Genomic DNA, 13,445 nt, shown 5'->3' on the forward strand with positions numbered 1-13,445 from the left:
CCTTGGTACAAAAAAGATTAAACCGGTCACACATGGAAACATGCCAAGGCAAGATAGTTTTTCACAGAGGTGCCAATTGGTCACTTGAGGAAGAAGCCAAGTGTCATTCAATTCTAAAACAAACATGTTGCATGATTTGCTCATATATACTTGACGATCAAGCTTTCTCAATTTAATGGGTGTTCTTCATAATTTTGCTTAGCTCTGGTAATTGTTTCAGAGGCAACTTATATTCAACATTTTCTAAACACAAGAACACAAGCTGGAGTTTTAGGAGGCAGTTCATCTGACGTGGAAGGCAATGTTAACAATTAGCTCAGTTAAGATTTAAAGAAAGTTATAGAGTTATGCATTGTTTCTGGCATTGCTGGTATGCTCATCATGTTGCAATGCCTCCCATCAGTGGTTCATTGTTCAAGGCATGCTTTCGGGCATTTCTGTCAGATGCACTAATTCACCATTGGTAACTAAAGCTGTTTTATCTCAACAAGGGCATGGACAACTTGGAAAGTTCAGGGTATACCTACCAACCCATGTTAAACAGGATCTACACATTTTACATAGCGCACAAAGATTTTTCAAGTTGCCACTTTGGCATCAACAGAAAATCAGATGAATTGGATAAGTTTGCATTGTCCATCAACCAACACAAAGCTACAATGATAAACCAGGAAAACTAAGTTACAATTCAGGACATAAACTAAGTATCACAAAAAGGATGTGTTTACATACCTGACCATTCACAGATAGTTTCAGAAGCTCTTCTATAAAACTCCAATTGTTTTCAATCAGTTTCTATATTGTACAAAAACATTAAAATATATTAGCAGTTTTTTGTAAATGTGGAGTCAAAAGCCAAAATATATTAAGAGTACACATCTGGATGTCTCATATGTAAACTGTTTGCAGTTCACATTCAATTGGAGGGAACTGAGGAGCCCAGGAATTTGAACCTTGAACTTCATCATAATGCAAATGACACTGCAATCAAATGCAGCACTAATTATTCTACAAACTTCCAGATAAGTAGTTAAATTAAATCAAGAATCCTGAAGCTGGAATGGATTGGCAATGGAATTGACGATTAAGATTCAGCAAAGTAATCCAATAAGCAAATCAGGAGCATCAGCAATAATAGTAGTGAGTTGGAAAGTGAAATTCCACAATAAAGTAAGATTGTCAGTGGTCAGACAGAGATCGTAGGCTTCAGACCTGAGGAGTACTATTGGAAAGCAAGGAAAGTAGCTCAGGTACCCGTACCCTACCATTTCTTCTGGTGGACAGTCCATGCACAGCCTGTGTGTGAAAAATTTGTCTCTCGAGTCCTTTCTTGACCATCTCATCCTAAACCTATGCCCTTTAGTTTTAGACTCCCCTATCCTGGCTATTTATCTTGTCAATACCAATTATACCAATTTTAGTGTTATCCGCAAGCTTACTAAGCATGTCACTTACATTCTTATCCAAATTTTAAATATAAATAATGAACAACAATGACTGATCACTGTGGTATTATGATCCTTTAGTTATATTTTGCAATGTTTTCAGCGTTTTCTGTAGTTAATTTAGAGATGGATTGATTTGTAAGTGCATCAGGGGTCATAGGGAGAAGCAGGAGAATGGGATTGAGAGGGAAAGATAGATCATTGATGGTTGAATGGCAGAGTAGTCTTGATGGACTAATTCTGCTCCTATCCTATGAACTTATTGTCCATATCCTGTGAAAATTCTGCTTCAAATATTCAATTTTCATAAGGTTTTGCAGGCAGCAAATGATTAATTGAAAACTCCCACTCATTGAAAAGAAATCCCAGTGCTTTAAAACAGAATGACCATATTTATAACCAAAGCTGCCTAGTTAAGGCTTTATTATGTTACTGGAAGTAACTGGCCAACCCAGTTAAATTTCCAACTGGAAGTAAATGGCCAACCCAGGTAGTTTCAACAGTTCAAAGAAAAGGTTGATTCAGATCACAGAAAATATTATCTATGCACATTCCATCTGTACCTTCTCCTGAGGGTTTCCATTTCTATCGGATGTGTAAAGAAATGCAAGGTGGGTAACCAGCCACCAACTGAAACCACGAGGATCCTTGCATATCGTAGCATCACTAAGACGGACTCCTTCTCCACCAGCCCGCTCTTGCAGGAGATTCCTGAGATGATTGTTCAAGCTGCTCCAGAAATTCTGCAAAAAACAAATACCAGTTATTCAATCCAGACAGGCTTAGAAAAGGGTTGTTGCAGAAAATGATATTTGGCAATATATCAACGGAACTGAAATATTGTCTCAAACAACATTAGCACAATATTGCTCAGCCAGTCGTTCATTAAGAAGGTTTTGCCCAGTGCAGCATCAAAAGTGCAAGCATTGGTGGGATTGATCAAGAATATACATTTCCACACCAAAATTATGTGTGGCTTTGGCAGCAATATGTAGCTATTTTACTGCTGGCTTGGTGCTTAAGTATTTTTTATGGTTCTTTGTCATAGACAATAGGTGCAGGAGTAGGCCATTTGGCCCTTCGAGCCAGCACCGCCATTCAATGTTCCTGCCTTCTCCCCATATCCTCTGACTCTGCTATCTTTAACAGCTCTATCTAACTCTCTCTTGAAAATATCCAGACAACCAGCCTCCACCGTCCTCTGAAGCAGAGAATTCCACACTCACAACTCTCTGTGTGAAAAAGTATTTCCTCATCTCCGTTCTAAATGGCTTACCCCTTATTCATAAAATGTGGCCCCTGGTTCTGGACTCCCCAACATCGGTAACATGTTTCCTGCCTCTAGCGTGTCCAAACCCTTAATAATCTTATATGTTTCAATAAGATCTCCTCTCATCCTTCTAAATTCCAGAGTATACAAGCCCAGCCGCTTCATTCTATCAACATAAAGTAGTCCCCCCATCCCGGGAATTAACCTAAGCTGCACTCCCTCAATAGCAAAAATGTCCTTCCTCAAATTTGGAGACCAAAACTGCACACAATACTCCAGGTGTGGTCTTTATTTTCATCAATCCAATATCTCAACAACCTCATTTCCATAGCCATTGGCAATGTTCTTTAATAAACATCAATATAAAGTTCTACTTCAGTGTGGTTTCTACATCTACAAGAAGAGCTCTAATTGGTTTCAGCTCCTCTATCAACCTGTTAATTAGAAGAACCAGCAAATCGAAATGTGCACAGCCAAAAAAGAAAAAAAAATCCATCCACATTACCTCAGTTTGAGAAGTTTTATGTCTGTGATCAAGTAAATGGATGAGTAGTGTCCACAGTTCCTTGACACAGGTGCATTGATAGTGGCAAATGTTAAGTACTTCGGATGGTCTAACCTAACAGAAGGAAATAAATGGTGCATTCACAATGTAAAGTGGAACCACAAACAAAAATCAACCAGAGTACAATTAGACTATCTGTATCATTTTCTCTTATTTTTGTGTTAATTTTGGAGTGGAAACTGATCTTAGGTTGTTGGCACTAAACTAGCACCTCTTTACAAGTCCATTGACTTCAATTATGTCTAAACAATGCAGATTTTCACCAGATGCTAGTATGTGTGGATAAGAGTTCCTGAAATCACTTTGCTTCATAACTGACCCAATGTCCAAGTGAGATGTTATATTGGTGATACAATAGGGATCATGAACAAAGCCACACGCCATTGAAAAATGGAAGTACCATGCTTTTTAGGAAGGGATACCCAAGGTCTATATTAAGCCGAGTGCCATGATGTCTTAAGGTGAGATCTATCCTGTTTCCCATTAGTGTTTCTACACCTCAGATTCTGTCACTGGTCGCAATCGCCCCCAAAATAAGAGGCAGATTCCATCTCCAATAATCCAGCATCCTTAAAATGCTGGTACAGGTGCACAACCTTTTATCCGAAGTTCCAAATAACGAAAAGCTCTGAATAGCGGACATTTTTTCGGTCCTTGAAAAAAGGTCCTTGAAGACGTTCACCGAGGGCGGCCCGCAGAAGAAAGGGGAACTAAATCCCCATTCATAAAAGAGAAGGTGAGGGTATATTGCGTGGGAGGGTTAATAATTGACAATATGCTGCTGCCTGCCCGCTGAGTTAAAAATGTTCCCACGGTAGACACGATACACAGTGTATTGTGAGTCTTGCGTGGGAACTTTTAAACTCAGCGGGCAGGCAGCAGCAAATTGTCGCTCCCTTCAGTTTCACCCCACCTACACCCCTCTGCTTCCCGGCCATGTGTGTGACCCCTTCCCTCCCCTCTCCAGCTCCCCGCGCATTGCACCGGCGCGGGAGCTTTGCACTGTCTTCACGTCGGAGCCAGTGCCAGTCACCGGAGACGTCAGGACCAACGGGACACCGACCCCCAGGCCCACTGCAAGCACGGAGATCCCAGAGACCCACAGCCAGCAGCAGCCCAGCCCCGCTCCAACTACAGAGGAACACGCTCCCCGTAGGGACAGAAGCTAATGGTGTGCAAAGTACGTCTTGGTCTTGGGGTTGCGGATGAGGGGGCGCAGCTCGGGCTGTGACGTCTCCGGCCACCCCCCTGTACAGGAGCTGAGACTGGGAACTGTGGGGTTGTTTGCAGTTGCAGAGGGAGGGGGCAAGGGCGGTACAGTTCCCAGTCTCAGCTCCATTCTAGGGGATGACCGGAGACGTCAGGACCAACGGGACACCGACTGCAAGCACGGAGATCCCATAGACTCACAGCCAGTAACAACTCTAGCCCAGCCCCGCTCCAACTCCAGAGGAACCCGGGTTGCGGATGAGGGGGCGCAGCTCGAGTTGTGGGCGAACTGCCACTTGTCGCTGTGGCGGCGCATCGGGGAGCGGGTTCTTGTTGGTCCTGACGTCTCCGGCCATCCCCCTGGACAGGAGCTGAGAGACGTCAGGACCACCAGAAGCCGCTCCCCGATGCGCCGCTACAGCGACAAGTGGCAGTTCGCCCACAGCCCGAGCTGCGCCCCCTCATCGAGACACCGACCCCCAGGCCCACTGCAAGCACGGAGATCCCATAGACTCACAGCCAGCAACAACTCTAGCCCAGCCCCGCTCCAACTCCAGAGGAACCCGGGTTGCGGATGAGGGGGCGCAGCGCGGGCTGTGGGCGAACTGCCACTTGTCGCCGTAGCGGCCCATCGGGGAGCGGATTCCTCTGGAGTTGGAGGGACAGGGAGACACAACGGCTTTTGAGAATGGTGGGCAATCACTTCCAAAGTTCTGCCCACACAGTCAGTACACCTCTCCTACACTTGTCTCCCGCACTAAAATCATCTCGCAGAGAATGATCCCAGCCTAACCCTCCCTATTCTGCAAGAAAAAACTACATTGAAGACTCAAACTCGCGATTGAGTAACTGCCGGGATCGAGGCGCAAACTCGCGACCTTGCGGATATGAGCCGAGCACTCTACCACTACGCTAAAAATCTTCCATTCCGAAAGCCGAAAAATTCTGAATTACGAAAAGTGTCTGGTCCCAAGGCTTTCGGATAAAAGGTTGTGCACCTGTAGTGTTAGAGTGCTAGAGAAACAGTGCTAGCTAACCAGCTAGACTATCACATTTTCTGGGCTACTGAGTATTTATCTTACTTAAATCCCAACACACTTTCAATTCACTATCTTTTTGGATAATACACAGTGCAATATGTTTTCCAGTGATGTCGATGGAAGCACTGGAAAGAGGCTAAGGTAAATTTAAAAGGAGCGCCGCGCCCTTGTGAGTTTAAAGGGAGCACAGAAACCAAGGTTCAAGTGAGTTTATAAAGAACTCTGGAAACAGGGTCCCAACACGATTAATAAGAGTGTGGGAAACAGTCCCAGTTGAGTCCCTGAGATCCCCAAGAACCAAATACTGAATTTTCAGGATTTCTGAACAATCGGATCGTAGATTATCAGAACAAATGGGTGTTTGATGGCCAGTGTGGACTCAATGGGCCAAAAGCTGTATCTCTCTCTATGACAAGCATGAACTGGGGTGTGTCTTGCAAACTGAACAATTTCCTCTATTTTTATGCCCAAACAAGGACATTAACATTGGTTTGTAAGGCTGTGTTTTGATACCAACACTCACCAAAATCAACGCTCACATGCTTGATTAGTAAGGGTGTCAGAGGACATGGGGAGAAGGCATAAGAATGGGGTTGAGATGGAAAGATAGAACAGCCATGATTAAATGGCGGAGTAGACTCGATGGGCGAATGGCCTAATTCTGCCCCTATGACATGAGTATAAAATTCCAGCAATTTAAATAATGACGACATTTTTTCAAACAAACTACTGACAGGAGAGCCAAACCATACATTTTTTTTAGCATCTGATTGTTAGACATGTCATTTTATCACATCATACTGAATTAGGCAACAAAAAGGGTTACACAGTGTATTTAATGTAAAGAAAGACATTCTCTACCTTGGTAAACTTGTTGACTGCTAAAACAAGCAAGTCACGTAGAAGGTTACCACAATGATCGTCAAACAGGCTCACATTAGTTAAATTTTGACCGGTCAGATTCATAAACTGATGTGCATAAATTACCTGTCCTAAAAACAACACAAAATAGAAGAATCGTCAGAATATTTAAACAGAGGATATTACAGAAGAACACAGGGAGTTACATTTACTATTTGCCAGATGCAAAGGTCATGTACATTTACACGGTTTCAAAAAGCCACAAGGGAGCATAGGCTAATTAAACATATATTGGAAAAAAGTTAAGAGGCTGTCAAAATATGTTATTTAAAATTAACTTTGCATTGATTTTTTTTACAATTTGGCTTAGCTGGGAATTAAATGTTGAATCCAGAGCCTTTAAAATGTGCCTCGATTATTTTCTTTTTTGCTTTTTGCATTTTCGTGATTTATTTCTAATCAACTTGAATAATCAACACACAGCTGCTTCTGCATTTCACTAGCCAGACCCCAAAAATATTATCCCACATTAATCAACACATTAAGCCAAGCAAGGCTGACCAGGGATGAATTTCCAGCCTCTTTGTTTCGCTGAACACCTCCGGTCAGTCCGCCTAAACCTACCTGATCTCCCAGTTACACAACACTATACTCCCATTCCCACACTGACCTTTCTGCCCTGGGAACTCCTCCATTGTCAGAGTGAGGCCCAGCACAAATTGGAGGAACAGCACCTCATATTTCGCTTGGGTAGCTTACACCCCAGCGATATAAACATTGACTTCTCTAACTTCAAGTAGCCCTTGCTTTCCCTCTCTCCATCCCCTCCCCTTCCCAGTTCTCTGACCACCGTCTTACTGTCTCCGACTACATTTTATCTCTGTACCACCCACTCCCCCGACATCCCTGAAGAAGGGTCTCGACCCGAAACATCATCCATTCCTTCTCTCCAGAGATGCTACCTGTCTCGCTGAATTACTTCAGCATTTGGTGTCTATCTACGATTTAAACAAACATCTCCAGTTCTTTCCTATATTCTTTGAGCAATCTGTTCCACCAAATTGCTCTAGCACCTTCCACCTTCAGTTAATACACCAAACTACAGGTTTTGTGGCAATCATAAACATATTCTCATGGTTCAATTTACCCATTTCCTTAAAAATCTTGAACATTTGATCACAAATGCTCCCCACTCCCCAATCAACCCAAAGCTTTCAATCCTCCATCATAAATGGCAGAGGGTGCAACGGTACAGTTGTTGCCTTAGAACGCCACAATTGTTCCTCCAATTTGTGCTGGGCCTCACTCTGACAATTGAGGTTTCGATCCTGACTATGGGTGTTGTACATAAGGAGTTTGTATTCTCCCTGTGACCGCGTGGTTTTTCTCCGGGCCCTTTCCCACGCTGTATATCTAAACTGAACTAAATATCCCCAGGCTCCTTAACATGTAGCTTCAAGTAAATATGGAACTAAACGAGTTTAATTTTAGTTATAGCATGGAAACAGGCCCTTCAGCCCACTGGGTCGAAGCCGACCATCGATCACTGTTCACACATTTTCTATGATATCCCACTCTCACATCTACTCCCTACACAATTTAGAGAGGCCAATTAACCTGCAAACTCACACCTTTTGGGATGCAAGAGGAAATCGGAGCACCTGGAGGAAACCCAGATGGTCACAGGGAGAACGTGCAAACTCCACACATAAGGCACCCGAGGTTGGGATTGAACCCGGATCTTTGGCGCAGTAAGGCAGCAGTCTACAAGCAGCGCCACTGTGCTGCCTGTACTTCAGGTATTTCATTTCTCAGGTCACCATAGCATATACATTTATTATATAGCCCTGAGATTTCATTAGAGGGATCTATAACTGCAAACAATCCCGTGCAGCTGTCGAACACTTACAAATCACTTAACTTACTACCACTCATCCAAACACACATGAAGCCACTTCAAATATTCCAGATGAACACAATTACAGGAATAAATAATGGGGGAAAAATAATTTTATCCCCAGCAAGTTAAAAAAGATCCTCCACCGACTTTATTCCCCTTGTATTCTTACCTGTTTGTGTGTGCTTTCACACAAGACCTGAACACATCTATCAGGTCTGCCTGAAGTTACATCAACAGAAAGCAAAGTATCAACCAAGTGTTATTAATTGTCCCATGTTATGGAGAGCCACCATTACTTAGAAACATAGAAAATAGGTGCAGCAGTAGGTCATTCGGCCCTTCGAGCCAGCACCACCATTCAATATGATCAAGGCTGATCATCCAATATCAGTACCTCGTTCCTGCTTTCTCCCCATAGCCCTTAATTCCGTTAGCCCAAAGAGCTACATCTAACTCTCTCTTGAAAACACCCAGTGAATTGGCCTCCACAGCCTTGTAGCTGAGATTTCCACAGATTCACAACTCTTTGGATGAAAAGGTGTTTTCCTCATCTCAGTCCGAACTGGCCTATTTCTTATTCCTAAACAGTGTCCCCTTGTTCTGGGTTACAGCTATCCATCTTTTAATAAGGTTTTCACAGAACATGGACATTGCTGACAAGGTATCATTTATTGCCCCTCTTTGAAATGTGATCATGAGATAGGCCAGGCTAAAAATGCAGCCTTCCTTTCTCAACAGCATAAGGGAATCGTATTGATAAATGTGAAAATAGGGTCACTTTGTGGTTATGAAAACAAACTTTATATAATTAACAGCATTTACGTTTCTCTGCTGCTATGATGGGATTTGAACTTTGTACTTAGGCTTTTTGTTGCTAACAGGGCCAATGTTCAGCTGAGGCCAAAGAAACTTGTCCATACAAGTCTGCTACCGCTCTTCAAAGCTATGATCCATTTCATTAAAAAATTCTGTTCATTGACACAAACACAATACATATGCTTACCCAACATTTTCTCGCCAAGCACGTGCAGAATCTCAAGCACTGACCATTGAATGTCCAAATGCAAATGCACCAAATGCCAGGAGGGTGGAAAGACCTAAAACAACAGAGTAAAGGCTTTACCAATAATTGCACTGACAATGGAACCTCAATTTATGAAGCACCATATCATTATCTTACATATATTCATTCTGCTTGGCAGGAATTAACTTGGGTATTCAGTGATTTATAAGAATTACCTGTTACACAGAGAAAGGTCCAACAATACAGCAGAAAGATGTTAATCAACAAAGATTAAAGCAGACCAAAGCCTTGAAGTCTGATAACTGCCCTCCCGAGCACCCCGATTCCCTGCCTTAGTCATTCCTCTATTATTGATCTCCCAGATCACAACTATCAGCACTGTCCCCCCATCTCCCCCATTTCCACAACCTGAGAATTGAGGTCCCAATCAACCCTACACCCCAACTAGGTAACAATCTCTACCTAGACAATATTGCCCTGAGTTTTCCACACATTGAACTTCCTCACCAACATACCCTCCCACAAATGAGCTTCCAACTACATCTGTTCCATGACCCTGCCCTCAGTCCCAAACACTCAATTTTTTTTAGCAGGCTGAACAGTGAGCGGATTAAAATAGCCAATGGCTGTTCAGTAGTGTCTAAGGCCTGAGTCACGAGACACTGAGTAAAGTTTACTACGATGCATCTGACAATGGTATAGTCGTGGTTTATTGTTATGTGTGCCGAGATACAGTGAAAAGCTGTATTTTTTTAAATGCAGGTCAGCATGCAATGCCCATCCTTAATTGGCCTTGAGACCGTTTTGGTGAACTGCAGTCACAACTGCAAGCTATTCCTTCCACTCGTGTTAGTTTAGTTTATTTTAGAGATACAGTGCGGAAACAGGCCCTTCAGCCCACCAAGTCCGCACCGACTAGCGATCCCCGCACATTAACACTATCCTGCACACACTTGGGACAATTTACATTTGTAACCTACAAACCTGTATGTCTTTGGTGTGTGGGAGGAAACCAAAGATCTCGGAGAAAACCCACACGGTCACGGGGAGAACGTATAAACTGGGTATACAGCACCCGCACCGTCAGGATCAAACCCTGCGTCTCTGGCGATATAAGGCAGCAACTCTACCGCAGCTCCATCGTGCTGCCATTAAAGAATAAATCTATTCCTTCCTTGGTTATATCCATGCAAATTATCATCCATCCACGTTTTGGTACATTAAAGTTAAACATTCTTTGGGATGGCACTAACCTTTCCTTGGTTGCTAATGGAGAGGTTGGCAAGGATATTGGTGGGGCGTTGATGGAGATGGCCAATGAACAGAGTAAGTGTGTGTAATTCCTCTACTAATACTGAAGGCAGCTGAGCTTCAAGTTCCTCATACGGATGGGGTGGTTGTTCATCCGGTTCTTTGGGAGGCTCTAGATACCTGTTTAACAAAAAAAAGTTTCCTTATTGGGAATTACTTCCTCTGTATCAATTTGTGATATTAAAAAAAGATACCACTATAATGCAAAATAATCTGCCTTGAAGCGAAAGTAATGGATCACAACGATTCATCACAACATTCTGAACATATTCCGCATTTTAATTAAAGGATGAAATTTGAGTCTAAATGGACACAGAGAGTCTAATGCTTACACATTACAACAATGACTACCTCGGCTTTCATTAAGAATGCCATGACCAATCTTGGCAACTTCATTAGAAATAATGCAGCCTTAAGAGTTACAGTTCCTCCCTGGGTTACAAACCCCCAACTTATGGACATCTTGAACATGTGAATGAGCATTGGGGAGACTGAGACATCTAGGTCATCATGGGTAAGTTGGGCCAAAGGACCTATTTCTGTGCAGATTGAGTGTATGGCTGGCTTCATAGTAGGTGGTGGTTTTACCGGCTGCTGTTGGGTTGCAAGCATCCTCTGCTACATGCCTTCTCAAGAGAGTCAAGAGTATTTAATTGTCACGTGTACTGACAACACAACTGTGACATTCTTATTCACTGCAGCTTAGCAGCCCCATAAACGCTATGCACACAGATAATACATAACTTTTTCAAAAATTAATTAAAATTAATAGCAGTTAGACTAATGCAAAAAAAAAAAAGCCGAGTCCTTAGTGTAACCAAAGAGAGACCAATAGTCGTTCATTGCTGCTGAGGTTAGTGTGGTGCAGCGTTCAAGAGCGGTAACAATGGGATCAAGCGGTATCAAGCTGAGCAGAACTGGGAGTGCAGAGCCGCGGGTCAGTGAGCCCAGCAGGTGGCAGCTCTTTCCCCGTCTGCCCGCTCGCTCTCCCACCACAGCTGTTACTATGATCCTCTTCCTCATGCTGCTTTTATTCATTTACAACTTACGAACAGTTAGGGTTACAAACAGTTCTCTGGAAAAGAACCCTGTCATAACCTGGGGATTTATTTACTGGAATCAAACCAGTATTATTATGACAGGCAAAGGAAAATAACTGCATAAGGTGCAGAAAAAAATAATTTAGGCAGTACTAAAATAAAATGTTTGAAGTTATGCAAAGTTTTATAGTGTAAATGATGAATTACTAAACATTTTACTAAACGGTTGCAAAATACTTTAACTCCCCCTCCCATTCCCACACTGACCTTTCTGTCCTGGGCCTCCTCCACTGTCAGAGTGAGGCCCAACGCAAATTGGAGGAACCGCACCTCATGTTTCGCTTGGGCACCTTGCAACCCAGCGGTGTGAACATGGACTTCTCTAACTTCAAGTAATCCTTGCTTCCCTCTCTCCATCCCTCCCCATCCTAGTTCTCTGACCAGTCTGACTGTCCTGCTTAAATTTTATATTTGTATGCTTCCTCATAGCTAACAAAGATGTCACCTTCCCCATAACTAACAAAGTTACATTCTATATTTTCCTTGACCTTTGATGCCTCATTTTCACACCTTATCCTCCTTCTCCTCTGACTCTCAGTCTGGTCTCAACCTGAAACGTCACCCATTCCTTCTCTCCAGAGATGCTGCCTGTCCCGCTGAATTACTCCAGCATTTTGTGTCTATCTTCTGTGTAAACCAGCATCTGCAGTTCGTTCCTACACAATTACTATCTTCGCTGGTTTGAAGTAGGATCATATTTTATTACTCAGAATGATCATTTATGGGAGTCGTGTTGCATTGCGTTCAGCGATACAGCATGGAAACATGACCTTCAGCCCACTTTAGTATGAAAAAGAAAAATGCTTTCCACATAAAAGTATTAAGATATGGAATGTTTTCCCAAATTACTGAAGGTTGGTCGATCATGTTGAGAGAGAATTAGATAAGTACGATAATATCAAAGAGTACAGCAAAATGGAACTGGTTCTGGTTGAGAAAGATAGATTCAAAGCAGGTTCAAAGAGTTATTCTGTGGCAAATTCCTGGGATTCTGTAATGACTGTGTCTAAAGTGACCATTCAAGCTTCAGCCATTCAGAAGAAATACATATTTTCTGGTTTAGTGGTTTTCTATTATAATCTATGGAATTGTACCATAAAGAGATTGTTATATTACCTGAAAATAAACACTTTGATATACTGAAGGAAGTTAACACACTGCTGTCTGATTTCATCAGCTTCAATAGAAATGCTCGAAATATTCCCTGTTTTTAATAAATAACATAAAAATAAACAAGTGTTATATGAAAGTACATTCAAATCACTAGATTTTGTCATGACATTTCCTTGATTGTTGTATTGGCATAGATCTTTGAGGTTATGGTGGTTAAATATTCACAAATGGCTTGGGTCTGATTTGGGGAGAAATTAAAAACACAAAATATTCATTTTGACTTGAAAATTAGAAATTATATATTTTGAAATCTGATTTTGAAATATAATACTTCCAATTATTTTGAGTACCTACTTGAAATAGTGTCACCTGATTATGCTGAAGATAGTCCAAAAGGAGCTTGCTCTAAAATCTTAACTGAACACAGAAGCTTTTCCTCGATTTACAGGTCCATTGCGGCTTAACTAGTGGACCATATTGACAGTTCGAGGTCATGGGCTAAAATATAAGCTACATTTTGTTCACTGATATTTAAGTGGAGCTGAAGTCTAGGTTTGGGCCAAGACAACAATAGTTTTTCTGGGGTTCCAATTCCTCAACTACATCT

General features: G+C 42.2%; 1 protein-coding gene across 3 annotated transcripts in view; it reads right to left on the bottom strand.

The window, feature by feature from the left end:
* The window catches only part of mms22l (MMS22-like, DNA repair protein), a 123,973-nt gene that overhangs the window by 92,544 nt on the left and 17,984 nt on the right, over positions 1 to 13,445 (bottom strand). For all 3 annotated transcript variants that reach the window (XM_055635857.1, XM_055635858.1, XM_055635859.1), the window contains exons 5-11: positions 12,842 to 12,929; positions 10,568 to 10,745; positions 9,294 to 9,387; positions 6,391 to 6,521; positions 3,221 to 3,334; positions 2,009 to 2,188; positions 733 to 795 (exon numbers count right to left, since the gene is read on the bottom strand). In XM_055635857.1, the coding sequence (XP_055491832.1) occupies positions 733 to 795; positions 2,009 to 2,188; positions 3,221 to 3,334; positions 6,391 to 6,521; positions 9,294 to 9,387; positions 10,568 to 10,745; positions 12,842 to 12,929 (848 nt within the window). The remainder of the gene's footprint in view (positions 1 to 732; positions 796 to 2,008; positions 2,189 to 3,220; positions 3,335 to 6,390; positions 6,522 to 9,293; positions 9,388 to 10,567; positions 10,746 to 12,841; positions 12,930 to 13,445) is intronic.

The sequence above is a fragment of the Leucoraja erinacea genome, chromosome 5, assembly GCF_028641065.1.
Source record: "Leucoraja erinacea ecotype New England chromosome 5, Leri_hhj_1, whole genome shotgun sequence".
NCBI lineage: Eukaryota > Metazoa > Chordata > Chondrichthyes > Rajiformes > Rajidae > Leucoraja > Leucoraja erinaceus.